The sequence below is a fragment of the Calliphora vicina genome, chromosome 2, assembly GCF_958450345.1.
Source record: "Calliphora vicina chromosome 2, idCalVici1.1, whole genome shotgun sequence".
Classification (NCBI taxonomy): domain Eukaryota; kingdom Metazoa; phylum Arthropoda; class Insecta; order Diptera; family Calliphoridae; genus Calliphora; species Calliphora vicina.
The window spans coordinates 16890161-16905978 of record NC_088781.1 but is presented as its reverse complement, the minus strand read 5'-3'; the positions used below and the strand labels follow the sequence as shown (position 1 = coordinate 16905978).

Sequence of the window (15818 nt, the reverse complement as noted above, 5' to 3'; positions counted from 1 at the left end):
CTGCAACCTTAATTTGTATGTGTTTTTATTAGTTTTGTATATCTCTCATTAAGATAAGATAACTTCCAGCAGGATTTGAGAGTTAAAACTGGATATATTACAATACAAAAACTGCTCTATATTTTTTTTAAATAACAGTTCAACTTCCTTTACTGTCTCTCTCGTTTTATTTACTTATGTAAATAAGATCTTGTTTACTTAATAGTTTTTCTAAGTCATTGGGTAAGTATTACACATTTACTACACTCATTTCGTATCTTAACATATTATTTATATATTTAATTAAACAACTATCTATTAACTATAACATCCTGTCACTTTTTTTTTGGTTTGTTTGCTAAGTTTACATAACACCTTTTTTTTTTTTTTGATAAAAAGCTAAAATGTATTTATTTGTTTATAATTAAAATTATTTTTAGTGAAAAAAGTCGTTACCAGAATTTCCAGATCAAAATGTTATAGGTGTGAAGTTTAATAAAAAAGCTGGTGTGGTAGAAATATCATTAAGAGTATTCGTGATATAATAAGGAAAATCTTTCAGGTCAATTACTGCTAATGTTTTATAAGGCTTTGAATATAATATGATTTTAAAATTGATCTTGTAGCTCATTATTTTTATCTGTTACACTGAAAGAATTATGTTTCATAAATCCAATGAATCAATTTCATTACAATTTTTTCATTAATCCAATGTAATATTTCAAAAGAGAACGAATTTCATTAAAATTTCATTGGACCAATGAACATTTTTGTTTTTTATTTAAAGAAAATTCTTTAAATTGTTATGCATTCAATAGATTGTAATAAACTGTGTATAAACTAAAGTTAAAGTAGAAACTTTCTTAAAGACGAACTTTTAAGCTTCAATATAGAACAACTTTCAGGTCCATATCTGTTCTGGTTAAAGAGTTATAACGCTTTAAATAAAAATTGTAATTAACATCCACCTACTTCCAAATTATGTTCACCTGTTACTAACAGAAACTGTTAACATATACATTGCAGAAATATCGGGATTTCTGACTATAATTCTGTTTTTATTAACGTCGCTTTCATGTAAAAGTTAATGAAGTAAAATTTGCTGTATCGATAGAAGAAATTGTGGAGCAAAGTTTTATCAAAGGGAAAGTTCAAAACGCTTGTTAGTTTTGAAATTATAAGCGTTTACATTATTACAGTGCTAATTTCTCAAGGTAGGCGTGGCAGTGGGCGGTGAGCTAATATGCTATCATCAAGAGGAACTTTCAAGCTACAATATGGAAATTTGCTCTGGTTCCATATCTGCTCTGGTTAAAGAGTTATAATGCTTTAAATAAAAATGTTATTTAACATCCACCTACTAGCTAATTCTGTTCACTTATTACTCACAGAAATTTTTTCCATTAATGTTACAAGAATTTCAGGATTTTTGACTACAAGTTTGTTTTTGCTACCACGCTTTCATTTTAAAAGCTACTGAAATAAAATTTTATGTATCGATAGAACAACTTGTGGAGAAAATTTTCGTTTAAGGTAAAGTTCAAAACGCTTATTAGTTTTAAAATTATAAGCGTTTAAATCATTAAAGCGCAAATTACTGCTTGTAGGCGTGGCAGTGAGCGGTCAGAAAATATTTTACCATAAAGAGGAGCTTTCAAGCTACAATATGGAAAAACTGTTAAGTCCGTATCTGCTCTGGTTAAAGAGTTATAACACTTTGAATATAAATGTTATTTAACATCCACCTACTAGCAAATTCTGTTTACCTATTACTGCTTGAAAATTTGTCAGTTTATGTTAAAGAAATTTTAGGATTTCTGCTTATGAATTTGTTTTTGTTACCATTCGTTCATTTTAAAAGATACTAAAATAAAATTTTCTGTATCGACAGAAGAAATTGTGGAGCAAATTTTTAACAAAAGTAAGGTTGAAAACGCTTGTTAGTTTTGAATTCATAAGCTTTTAAATTCTAATAGTGCTAATTTTTTAATGTAGGCGTGGCAGTGGGCGGTGAGCAAATATGCTGTCATCAAGAGAAGATTTTAAACTTCAACATGGAAAAACTTTCAGCTCCATAATGCTTGAAAATTTGTCAGTTTATGTTAAAGAAATTTTAGAATTTCTGCTTATGAATTTGTTTTTGTTACCTTTGGTTCATTTTAAAAGCCATTAAAATAAAATTGTCTATATCGACAGAAGAAATTGTGGAGCAAATTTTTATCAAAAGTAAAGTTGAAAACGCTTGTTAGTTTTGAATTCATAAGCGTTTAAATTCTTATAGTGCTAATTTCTCAAGGTAGGCGTGGCAGTGGGCGGTTAGCAAATATGCTATCATCAAGAGGAGATTTTAAGTTTCAACATGGAAAAACTTTCAGCACCGTATATTCTATGGTTAAAAGGTAGTAACGCTTTGAATATAAATGTTATTTAACATCCACCTATTAGCAAATTCTGTTCACCTTTTTAACGAAGATTTTGTTATTGCTACCACTCGTTCATTTGAAAAGCTACTTAAATAAAATTTGCTGTGTCGATAGAAGTTGTGGAGCAAATTTTTATCAATGGTTAAGTTCAAAACACTTGTTAGTTTTGAATTTATAAGCGTTTAAATTATTACAGTGCTAATTTCTCAAGGTAGGCGTGGCAATGGGCGGTGAGCAAATATGCTATCTTCAAGAGGAGATTTTAAGTTTCAAAATGGAAAAACTTTCAGCTCCATATATGCTCTGGTTAAAGGGTGGTAACGCTTTGAATATAAATGTTATTTAACATCCACCTACTAGCAAGTTCTATTCACCTATTACTGTTTGAAATGTTGAAGAAATTTCTGGATTTTTGAATACGAATTTCTTTTTACTACCATCTTTTCACTTTAAAAGCTTTTGGAATCAAATTTATTATATCATAAGGAAATGATTTGGAGCAAATTTTCGTTAAAGGCAAAGTTTAAAACGCTTATTAGTTGTAAAATGATAAGCGTTTAAATCATTAAAGTGCAAATTGTTTAAAGTAGGCGTGGGAGTGTGCGGTCAAAAGATATGCTATCTTAAAGAGGAACTTTCAGCCCCGTATCTGCTCTGGTTAAAGAGTTATAACGTTTTAAATAAAAATGTTATATAATATCCACCCACTAGCAAATTCTGTTTATGCTTCAACATTGAAAAATGCTCTAATTAAATTATTATTAAAAATTCTCGATTATACTACTCTTCATGGCGTCAACATATTTCGTGCAAATACATATTAAATCAAAATGAAATAAAAAGAAGATTTTATTAAAAATTTTGGTAAATATTTATTTAAGAACATGATGGAATTTATGTAGAATTGGGTAAATAAAAATAAAATGAATGAAAATAATCACACAATTAAATATCAATACTAAAATAAAAAAATTAATTTATAATAATAAAAATTAAAATATGTATAAAAAATCTTTGTTCTTGTTTTGGAAGAAAATAATTAAGACACTTTTTTTGTTTGTAAAATCTAATACCGAGTAGTTTTTTGTTTTGTTACTTGTTTTTAAATAAAATATATGTAGTGTTATAACAACCTTCAAAGAGGATTAATAAAATATTCCTTAAATATTTATTATAATAATAATAAACTTAAAATTTGTTTATGAAAATAATAAAAAATATTAGTATTAAATTACAAACAATTAAAAAATAATATACACATAATAAAACTAAATTAAAATAGAAAATTTTAAACAAAACATAATAAACCCTTTTTAAGTTAGAAACAAAAAATCTATGCAAAATCAGTTGAAATGGGAACATGGAGGATTTGTTTATATACTTTGGAAAAAAGTAAAAGTAATTTACATTTAAGCATGTATGTATTTAAAAGATAAATGTTCCCAGATTTTGTAATGAATACTTTTTGTGTAATTTGATTTTTACTAAGGATTTGACAAAATTGCTAAAATTAAAATTTTAAAAAACAAAATAAATTTGTTACAAAAATTGTTTTACTTTCGATTATTACCAGTTTTAAATTTTAATTGAGAATTTCTTTTGAAGTTTCGAAAATAATAAAATGTTTACTATTATAGTATATGTAATGGGATCAAAAGAATACATATTTTACATATTTCAACAATTATAATTTTATGTTAGTTTTACGTTTTGTATGGACTTTTGATTTTGTTTAGCGTTTTCGTTTGTTTTATCATGATTATTAACTATGTATAACTAATTTTGTATGTAGTTCTTTTCTTTATAATTTTGTTATTATTGTAATAATTTTACATGTTCTAAAAGCATTATTATTATTTAATAAATGTTTCGTTTTGTGTTTTTTTTTATTTAATTATTATCAATTTGTTTTACTATTAGTTTGGTTTTGTTTTTGATTTATATAATTTTGTTAAGTTTTTATGTTTCTCTTTTTCGTTTATCATAAAGTAAAAATAATTGTATATTATAATAAATTTTTGTTTAGTATTTTTTTGATTTTGTTTTTTTTTTTTGTTTAAAGGAAAATGTGAAGTTTCTTTTTTTAGTTTTTATATTTTTTGTAAGTTGCTTTGTTTTAGTTAATATTTTTTTGTTTTAATATTAAGAAAGATTTGTTTTTGTTTTACTATATTTAAGAATATTTATAATTATTTATAACTATTGTTCATAAAATGGACTAAGTTTTTGTTTTGTTATTCTTCTTATTTTTTTAGATAAGGCTTGAGAATTTTTTTTTTATTAAAAAAATTTAATGCAGCCTGTATTTTTTGTTTGTTAATGTTAGAAAAATATTCTTATATTTTTAAAAATAAACCACAGTTTGTTTAGATGGATCCTTTGTAAACTTATTGAAACAAGTTTTGGTTTTGTTGTGTTTGCTGTACTATTTGAACATGTTTAGTTGTGTCTAAGCATTTCATAGTTGATTAAAGGATCGTTGTTAAATTTAAGGCTTCTTAAATCTCATAAAAACGGATTATTAGAGTTAAGAGCTCCGGTAGCCTAGAAGAAAGAGAGAAAATAAATGCTTGTTAATATAATTGGAAACGTAGAAGCTTTGTTACTAAATATTTTAATTGTTTATATGTAATGTGGACAATGAGGCAAATGTTTAAAACAATTAATAGTGTTATAATATAACATAACTATTGTTCTCATAAGCTTATTTTAATCAAAATAACATCTTATCTTAATTATTAGTTAAATCTATTTTAACATGCTGTTAACAAATTTAGATGTAGTTTAATCTATTTCAGTACGATATTCATAACTGTCAAGTTGATCAAATTTATCATAAAAATATGACAATACTTTGAATTCATGGTCGTATTTAAGAGATCTTGGGCCCAAATTACCGCATTTGTGATCGAATGTACAAAATATATTGACGATATCGAATGTCATAATATCAAATAAGAAAAAAGATCAATTTAACACGATATCTCCAATTTGTTTATCTTTTCCAAAAAATTAGATATGTCGAGGTCATCAAATTACACATTATGGCTTCCACAATCTCTCGCACTTTTAATCTCCAATCTGCCAACACCATATCATGAATTTTTCAATTATTTCCGGTGTAGATACCTCAATTGGCCATTCAGACCATCTTCCGTGCTTGTACGGCCACAACGAAATTCAGTAAATCACTTTTTTACCAGTGAAATTGATGGTACAGAGTTCCCATAGTATTTATCAAGCTTAGACTTTATTTGAGTCATGATTTTTTCAGCAAAAAATAATGCTTAATGAGCACTTTTATTAAATTTCTCCTCAAGTCACGAGACAGTCTGCTATCAATGGCTGTCAAATACAAACTAATTGACTCAGCTTGTTCAAATTGTTGATTTTCAGTTAAGAGCCGGAAATTCGAAAAGTTGCGGACTTTATTTTTAAATTATAAACTCTATCAAAATATTCATTGCAGGACCCATAATATTAAATATATTGGAAATAAATTTGTGGGATAATATAAAGAATAACCCCCATATGCATAAACAATTTTTAAATTTATCAAAGGTTTATAAACAAAGGTTTTATATGCATTACAATTTTACTATCAAAATCAAAAAAAAAAAAAAACTCCAAAAAGTGGTAACATCTGTATCGATTTTTTTTTTTAATTAATGAAAAATTTAAATGAAAACTTCCCTTGTTTAAAAAATCTTAAAATAATTCAAAAACGATCACCAAGTGTTAACTTTTTTAAGTACCTATTTAAGTTATTCACATTTGGTTACTTTCAGCACAATTAGTTAACACTTAATCATGGGTAAAGCTGTAACTAAATACCAACTAACTAATACATTAAAAAAATCAGTTGATTGATTTCATTTTAATACATCCATACAAAAAGAAAATCAGCTAGTTATGAATTGTGAATAAGATCTACAACTATCTATGAACTATTTTTTAGTTTCTATTTTACTAGTTCCGACTTTAGTTATGGTTTCTGAATATGCATCTATGAAATTAATGGCTTGATAAAGGTATATATCGATAATATTTTGTCCTTAAATATCCTTAAAAAGGATTTATTTATTAAGAAATAACTGCATTACTATCTGTTAGTCACCTATTTTTCGCCATAACTCAAAATTTTAAGGGCATTTTTAAAAAGCCTTGAAATATATCAAGATACAATTAAATCTTTTGACTATTTAGAGATTATTCGTCCTTTTTAGAGCATATTTTGCCATTTTTATACATTTTTATAATTTTATATTTATTTTTCTCAACATACTTTCACCAAACATTTAAAAAAAATGGTTTTAGTTTTTATCGTAAAATAGGGCATGGTTATGTACGATTTGCAACTGCCGAATGTAGCTTTTATTTGTTTCTAACTTTTTTCATTGAATCAGACTAAGCATTGTTGTAAAAAATTGCTATGAACTGTCTATTATATGAGAAATGGTATTGTTTGAATTAAACATTCAAAACAAAAATTAAAAAAAATACAAATTTGCATTGATTTTCTTATTTTTTCAATATGCAAATTTAGTTACTAAAAAAATTGGATTGATTATTGAATAAAAATAATTATTTGGTAATCGTATTAGAGGAGAGTAATTAATTACCGCTAGCTTTAAAAATTATATAGATTCAGCTTTTTTGTAGCATATTTCTTAAAATGTTAAGAGCCTATTTTTCAGCATTTACATCATATATGCATTTATGCGTATAAAACAGTTTATTAGAGCATATTTCCCTGGTTATTAGTTTATTTATTTAATTTTAACAAAAAAAACTTAAATGGGATTATTTTGAAATTAATATCATCTCAACCATTGAGTTTGACACAATTTGAACTTTGAAATCAACTTTAGTGGCAGTACAGACTTTAACTTAAAGAACAGAGTTAAAACAATAAGGGGCTGATTCAGTAACAGGTCCAGAAAATATTTTTTATATTTTTGTATGAAAATCACACTAAAAAATGGTTTTTCTGATTTTTTTACACTTTTCAACAACAAGAAGATTTTATTTTTTTGTTGAATTTTTTTTCTTGTGTTTGTTGTGTAAAAGTTTAAAGAACTCTGAGTGTAATTTTCCATTATTTTCTAATGTTTGAGTATTTTTTTCATATAAAAATTTGAAAATTGTTTTGCAATCGTTTTTCTAAATCGCATTTCCCTACTTTTTATGGATTTTGTATATAAATTATCTTTTAAAAAAGAAATAAAAAATTAAAATGTCTTTAGTGTAATGGATAAATTTATAAAGTCCATTTTTATAAATTTTATAGGAGAGACAAAGAATGTTCTAATTAATGCATTTTTTTTGTTAAAGTTTCAAATGAAAAAGTTTACACATTTTATAATAATGGGCATTGACAACTTATTTGGGCATGTCTGAATTTTTTTTTTCAATATTTTTCAATATTATTTTAAAAAGGCTATAGAGCAATGTAATAAAAATCAGTTGTAGTTATGAAACTTTCCTTAAAAATATAATGATTTATATTTTGTTTTGGTCTTTTGTATGCCACAGCATAACAACTATGTTAATAAAATACTTCAAAATGTTGTTCATGCAAACGTATCGTTTTGTATTCAAATCAAAATTTTTATAAAAAGTGGACTTAGCATGTTTGCACATTTAACTAAGGCTATTTATTTTATAATTTTTCTCTGTATATCTTTATTTTTTAGGAAGTTAATGAATTTGTCCAGTGAGGCATATATACAGTTTCCTATATTCCTCTATTTGCTGTCTATAAACATATTGCAAAATATTGACTAGAACAAAACCATCAGTAGAATATTTATATAAACCAACACAATTCTATTATGCTTTCCTTTTTTTTCAAATGTATAACTATCTGCCTATTATTTTAAGCTCATGTTTTTCTGTTTTCTATTTTAGTTTTACTGACTTAATTGAAATTTCGAAATAAATTGAGAAAAAAGGTTGCTCATTTCAATTTCTACAATATGTGGCAACAAATACCAAAAAACAAGAAGGATTTGTTTGCAAGTCTACATATGTTTGTATATGAAGTAGGTTTGTGTGTAACTTACAGCAAATGGATTATTAAAAGTATTTGTTGTTAGACCCGTGCCAGTTGAGGCGATTTGCTGTTGTAGTGTACCAAAACCAAAGCCACAACCATTTGGTCCTGTTTGTATTGATGTTGGATACAAAAGGGATGCCTGATGTTGCTGTTGTTGTTGTTGATGTTGTTGCTGATGCTGTTGTTGTTGTATTTGTAGTTGTGGTGTATTGGCATTTGTAAATCCACTTGCCGTATAATTAAAGAATCCCGTATTGGCAGTATGAGTTTTTTGAGCATTTAAAAAACCATTTGCCGCAGCTATTCCATTTGGTATTAAAGTCATTTGACCAAACAACTGTTGTGTTGTATTTTGCGTTGGATTGTTTGACGCATTTTGAAAAGGATTGACAACAGCTGACTGCTGTTGATGCTGCTGTTGCTGCTGCTGTTGATGATGATGGTGTGCAGCAAAAGGATTCACTGTCCCATTCACATTGGCTGAAATAGTTAAAAATTCAAACAGTTTAGCATACAAAAATCAATAACAATTAAAATGAAAACTTACGATTTCCAAAACCAGAATCTACCACATTTGCTGTCACTATTGAGGCGGCCTGGGCAGCCACAGCTTTACTTTCTCTCAATTGTTCATCTAAATCTTTTAAGGCTGCATAACGATCTTCTGCGGGTGCTGAGGAATTATTGTTATTATTTATATTGTTGTTGTTGTGGTTGCTGATGTTGTTGTTATTATTAAAACCATTTGTTGTGGAATTTTTGTTATTGTTATTATTAATTGGAAGACCTAAAATTAAATATTTACAAGAAGAGAAAAACATATGTACAAAAGATTTTTAGTAAGCGAAATTGCAAAAGAATATTTGATAAAAAAAAGCTGTATAAAATTAAATATAACATAACAATAAAACAAATTTATATATGTTTTAAAACAAAATAAACAACGCATTTAACAAAAATTGGCAAGTGCGGCTTAAGAAAACAACGAAATACGTTAAAAAGAAATTATTAAAACTAAGAAAATGACAATGTCTACTAATTGTAAACCTTTGTAGAAATAAAGCAAACAAAAAAAATCGAAGAAAACAAATATTGAAATTGGGGGAAATTTTCGTCTTTGTTTATTTTAAAAATCAGTATCTTAATTACTGATATTTATTTAATTCTAAATTAAATAACATATGTTTATAAGTCTGGGTTAAAAGGTTTAGAGCTCGAAATATATAAGTAAAAATATTAAATTTTCAAGCTCAGTTTATAAATCGAAGAACACCGTGAATAAGGTTTCAAACTTGGATTTTATCCATACAAATTTGTTATTACTTTTTATAAAATGTGTCACTTAATTCAAAATAAATTTATTAACGTCTGCTAATATACAAAACATATAGTTGAAGCCGTTTTGTTTTAGTTATATTTATATTGAATCCTCAAAGTATTATGCCTTAGATGAGAATAGAAATTTGAATGTACTTCTTTCTAAAATTGGCTGACTCACTTAATAATACAATAAATACAAAAAAGCGCTAATTAATATTTCAATTTCCTCAAAACTTTTCTAATGAAATAGTGAATAAAAGCACCGCTAAAGATACTTAAAATGTAAAAACAATATACTTATGTGTAATAAAGTAAAAAAATATATAAGCTTGGGACTAATTGGGGTCCACTACCCGAGGTTCAGTTTTCGATATTCTAGTCAAACTTGTAAACGTTTCTAATACACAAAAATTTATTGAGAGAAGAAAAATAGGACGAGGAGCTTAAATTTAAATCTGTAAACTACAAATAATGATTTTTCCCTAAACATTTTGAAATATACATTAGTTATGTCCATTTACTTGACATGTTTAAAAGAAAATGTAGATTTCTTGATATCAACTGAAAGAAAATATAGCTAAAGTATAAATAACAGAGGTCGAGAGAGAATTTGGAAAAAGAATCTTGTATAGAAATCATAATACAATCATAAAACCATTCAGAAAAATATTTCACTCAAGATGAATTGATTAAAAAGCGAATTTAACAAAAGTCACTATCTATATCTGCCTATGACTGATCTAAAACAGAGTCAACCAAAAAGAGAAATGTTAAAATGAGAATGTATTAGTTTCAAAATTTAAAATGAGAAATTATTGTAGTCTATCCATTACTGTTCGTGTCCGTATAATAATACAAGTTTCAAACCTTTTTCCCAATATTCTTCACTCAAATTAAACAAGATTTAGGTTCACATTTTCTTACTTGAAACTATTCCTCGTAAAACATTTTGTATGGAAACTTGTTTTAAAATAACTAGTTCTAGAAGGATTGAAATCAGAACAATTTCAGATTATTTTATAACTGCCTTGGAACTAGTGATGTCGCAATTCCTTATGGAACCCATTCTGTAGAACATTATTGTGATTCTAAAGTGCTTTCATAGAGTTTTCTAGGAACCGAACTAGTTCTTTGAAACTCGTAATCAAAGGTTCGACAGAATTATTTCCTAGTTCAGTTTTTAAAATCATATTTATATCATTCAAGTTTTCGTTAATTCTAATCCATTACAAAATAGCTTAATAAAATTTTATTGAATGATTAAATTTTTCTTCAATTCAAATCTATTACGAAAAGGCTTAATAAAATTTATTGAATGAATTTTGTAAATCACGTCACCAAAGTGATATTTATGTGGAAAGCAAAAACAAAATTTCAAAAAATTTAAAAATTTGTTTTCGTTTTATATACAAAATTTTAAAATTTTGAAAGGCTTGAATTTTGGTGAGTTTGTTGTGTTTAGAATTTGTATATAAAACAAAAACAAATTTTTGAAATATTGTTTTTGCTTTCCATCAGTTTGGTGACGTGATTTACAAAATTAGGACCTAAATTTTTCTATTGCGAAGTGGCTTTAATTTGTTTAATTAATTTTGTAAATTATTAATAAAAAGAAAACAAATTGAACCCTTCATTTAAAGGGTTAATAAAGCCTATTATGAATTAATTCGATTATGACTTAATTCTACAGCGAAAGAATTATTTTCAAATAAAAGATTTTGAAAGAAACTAAAGAACTAGTTTTTTGCAAATGGTTTTATGGAATGGATTGCTGACATTGTTTAATTCTGAATTAGGTTTTAAGTGAATTATGTTTAAATTTAATTAATTCGCAGCTTTAGACTAGTTCTATAGATCACTTCTTATTTCTAAATCAAATAGAAAATGTATGTGTTAAAAAAATGTAAATCAAAGAAAAATGTATATTAATGTTTTGTTTAAATGCACATATGAATAATACAAATTAAATACTTATGGACGGTTAAGGAATTGGATGAAAAAACAGGGAATATAAAATTTGTAAAACGAATATTTTATCAAAAACGTTTCCATTAGAATTCTATATTTGCTATTTATGATTGAAATCTTATCAGTCATCTTTTAGTAAATTTTCTAAGCATGACAATTTCAAACAAAAATCAATGATGAATGAACTAATTCCAGAACGATTCATAAGAAGGTGTGTTTGATCTCTAAAGCTTCTGCAAAACTAGTTTCGAGGGTGGCAATTGACTAAAGAACTGGTTCCATAACCGTTCGAAATAAGGTGCGCTATATCCGTAAAGCTTCTCTAAAACTAGTTCCGAATGTGACAATTTCAAACACAATCCATTGGTCTCAACGACTAACTACAACGAGTACTAGAGCTACACCATTTCTAATTGTATTTCAGAATTTCAAAATTATATTTCAGATACATATTTCCAAATGAATTTAAGAAATTTTCAATTATATTTTAGAAATTTAAATCTCAGAATTTTTTAAATTATAAAACTTCACAAGAAAAAGTCTAAGTTTACACCCCCATCCAGGTGAGATGATCATGCCATCAAATTGCTTATGTAAAACTTCCATTATTGCTTGAGCTATTTAGCTCATTGCGCAGTCCTGTTGAAACCATATCGATGATTACAAACTTCTTTTGGTGTGAATTGGATCATTCAGACCAAAAGAAGTTTGTAATCATCGACATATTGCGCTCGCCGTTGACGGTGATGGCCTGGCCAACATCGTTCTCAAAGAAATATAGACCGCCAACCCCAAAAAAAAACCAAATACACACAGTGACTTTTTCGGTATGCATTGGAAGCTCATGGATCACATGTAGATTGGTATCATCCCAAATTCGAAAATTTTGTAAGAAATGGGCCTCATGGTAAAGTGGGGGAAACGCGCGGAACGTTCTCCGAACAGAACATAAACAAAAAAATTAAAATTTAATGTTGTGTTGTTGATGGTGTCAATTCGACAGACGTAGCTTCAACAATATGACTGCTATCAACTGATAAAGTTCGGAAGACCCTATTGCAAGACCCTTTACTTACTCATTTTTTAAGAAATTTCAGAAATTTTTAATTTTTTTTAACAATTGTATTTCGGAATTATGTATTTGTAGTTCTGAATTTTCGAAATGTATTTCAGAATTTTCCAATTGAAATTCAGAGTTTTCAATTTGTATTTTAGAATTTTCTATTTGTATTATATTGGAATTTATGAAATATAAGTGGAAAATTCTGAAATACAATTTTTGAAATAAAAGTACAAATTACTTAGAATATTTTTAGTAAAAATTCTGAACTAAAAATACAAAATTCTAGTAGAATTACAAATTTCAGAAATTCAATTGGAAGTTTCCGAAATATAATTAAAATATAATGAAATACATTTAAAAAATTCTGAAATATATTCGGAAATTTCTGAAATGTAATTTTAAATTAATAATTTTTTTTCATTTAAAAAAAAATATTTAAAAAAAAAATAATAATATTTTAAGTTTGGTTTTAACTAACAAATTTATTAAACGCAGTTTAACTAAAGATACCATAAATTCGTCTTTAGCTCAATTAAACCGAAAAAATATAGTAAGTATACCAAAAAAGATGTTATTTTGTAAATTAAACCAACTTTTCAAATATAATAGTTAACAAAAACCAAAATCATTCCATGCAAATTCAGCGTGTAAATACGTGGCAAACAGCAAAAAATAATAAAACAAACGAAACGAAAAAAAAAATTATGCAGCAAAAAACGTAAAATTCGGCAATTAATTATTTAGCAGCAAACATTTTCCAAAAGGAACACAAACAAAAGTAACAACAACGAAATTAAAACAAAAACGAAATAAAAAAAGCCAAAATTGTATAAAGAATATTATAAAAAAAACACAACACAAAACTTACGCCAACTATTATTATTATTATTGTTTTGATTGTTATTTTCATTTTGATAATTATTTGGATTCTGATTGTGATTTGCATTTGTATTACAATACGAATTAAAGTTGCAATTTGAATTTGAATTTAAATTTGAATTGAAATAATTATGATTTGTACTAGGACAAAAATTGTTGGCAACATCTTTACTCGAATCAACAGTATTATTATTGTTTTTGTCATTGTCATTGTAAGGGGAATAATAATAATTGTTGTTGTTGTTTTCATTACTATTGTAACTGTAATTGTTCTGAATATTTGCATTATCATCAACAACAGTGTATGCAAATGCAAGAGATGTGGAATCTGATGGAGCAGGATAAAAAGGATTGTTTGTTTGTGGTGTAATAGTACAAGACACAAAAGAAGAAGTTGTTGTTGTAGAATTGGAAGCAGAAGATGATGATTGTACTGTAGTAGAACTGGGTGATTGATAAATGGAAAATTTAGGTGCATTTAATAGATCTTGTGGCGAATTTGTATAGTTTTGAGAAGTTAAGAAAGGATTTTTGGAAATTTCTTCATCATCATCATTATGAACATAATCATCATTGTAATAAATTTTGGAATTTTGAATATAATTATTATAGTTGTTGTTATCGTTAGCATTATCGTTGTTGTTATGATGATAATTTTGAGTTGGTGGTGGTGGTGGTGTTGTTGTTGTCATTGTTGTAATGGAGTTAGAGGAGGTTGTTGATGTTGTTGCAGTAGTAGAAAACATATCAAAATTAAAGGATAAAATTGAATTTGAAACAAAATTAAAATCATTGAAATTTGTATTGAAATCAGTATTGAAAGTATAGCTAGTTGTTGTGGTTGTTGGAGTAATGTTGTTGGTTGTGTTATAATTCTTTAAATAATTATCATTATCATTATAATTAATTGTATTATGATTATTATCATTTACATCAAGATGCATACGAAACGGATTTGTTGAATTTATTGTATTTTTATTTAACATACTCGTTGTTGCTGATGATGATGTTATCATGTTCGATGTTGGCATTGTTGTTGATGTTGCTACTGCTGTGGACATTGTTGTTGTTTTGGCTGTTTCAAATGTTGTTAATGATTGTGTTGAAAATGTGCTGGAGGGAAAGTATTGTGACTGTGAATGTTGCAGTTGCTGTTGATTAGTATGTAAATTCCCCGAATTAAAATTGGCTATCGAAGCATAAAGATGTTGCTGATGTTGCTGTTGCTGTGTTGGTGGCACTTCATAAGAATGCTGCTGTATTAAATTATTGCTAGGAAACCATGGTGTCGTTGCTGCCACCGTTGTGCTTGACTTTGTTGGTAGTGTTGCCGCCGCTACATTCATGCTAGATGTAGGCCAAACATCCCATTGGTTTGCCGTTTGTAGTTGACTATTGAAATGACTTTGATTGCCCAACACCGCCATGGCAGTCGCATGAGCTGCCAAAGCCAAAGGCGTAAATTTACTACCATTTGCCAAGTGATCTCCTCCTACAGCTACATTCGCATAATCACTTTCAAATTCTTTGAAATTCGTCTGCTGCCTGTTGTCGTCGTCCAGTGTCAGCAGAACATCGAAATCGTCAAAGAGATTACTATAACCCCCCGACTTGTTGGTATTTGCCGTTGTCTTGGTATCACCAAATACCTCATCCTCATTAAAGTTGATATAGTCTACTGCATTTTCGTTATTATCCATTTCCAGTATATCCTTTAATTGTCTTTCGTTTCGACGTATTATTGAACCGGATATACTGGAAGTCGATTTTTTTCGTATGGCATTTTTCCTTACAAACTGATAATTGCTTGGTTCTTCAACTAGTTACAGAAAAGAAAATATATGTTTGTGCATGTTGTAAAGGCGCAGCAGCCAGCAGTTTGTGTCAAAGTTTTTATTTTCGATATTTTTTTATATTGGTTTTCGAAAATGTATTTTTTGTAGAGAAGAGAAGAAAAAAACATTTTGTTTGTTTGGAAAGAAGAAAATAATACAAAAAAAGAATAAAAAAATCAAATTTAGTATTTATTGGTGGAAATCCAATTGTTTCTTTAAACTAAATTTTCAAGAAAAATAAAACATGTAGAGTGGATGGTGCAAACAATAATACGAGTTTCTTTTATTTTAGT

The 15818-nt window shown here is 27.0% G+C and overlaps 1 protein-coding gene across 1 annotated transcript in view; it reads right to left on the bottom strand.

Annotated features, from left to right (window-relative positions):
* Positions 1–3249: 3249 nt before the first annotated feature.
* drongo (Arf GTPase activating protein drongo) overlaps positions 3250–15818 on the bottom strand; it is a 179254-nt gene continuing 166685 nt past the window's right edge. Inside the window, exons 3-6 of the mRNA XM_065499388.1 lie at positions 14679–15509; positions 9008–9247; positions 8468–8940; positions 3250–4946 (exon numbers count right to left, since the gene is read on the bottom strand). Of these exons, the coding sequence (XP_065355460.1) occupies positions 4908–4946; positions 8468–8940; positions 9008–9247; positions 14679–15509 (1583 nt within the window). The 3' untranslated portion in view covers positions 3250–4907. The remainder of the gene's footprint in view (positions 4947–8467; positions 8941–9007; positions 9248–14678; positions 15510–15818) is intronic.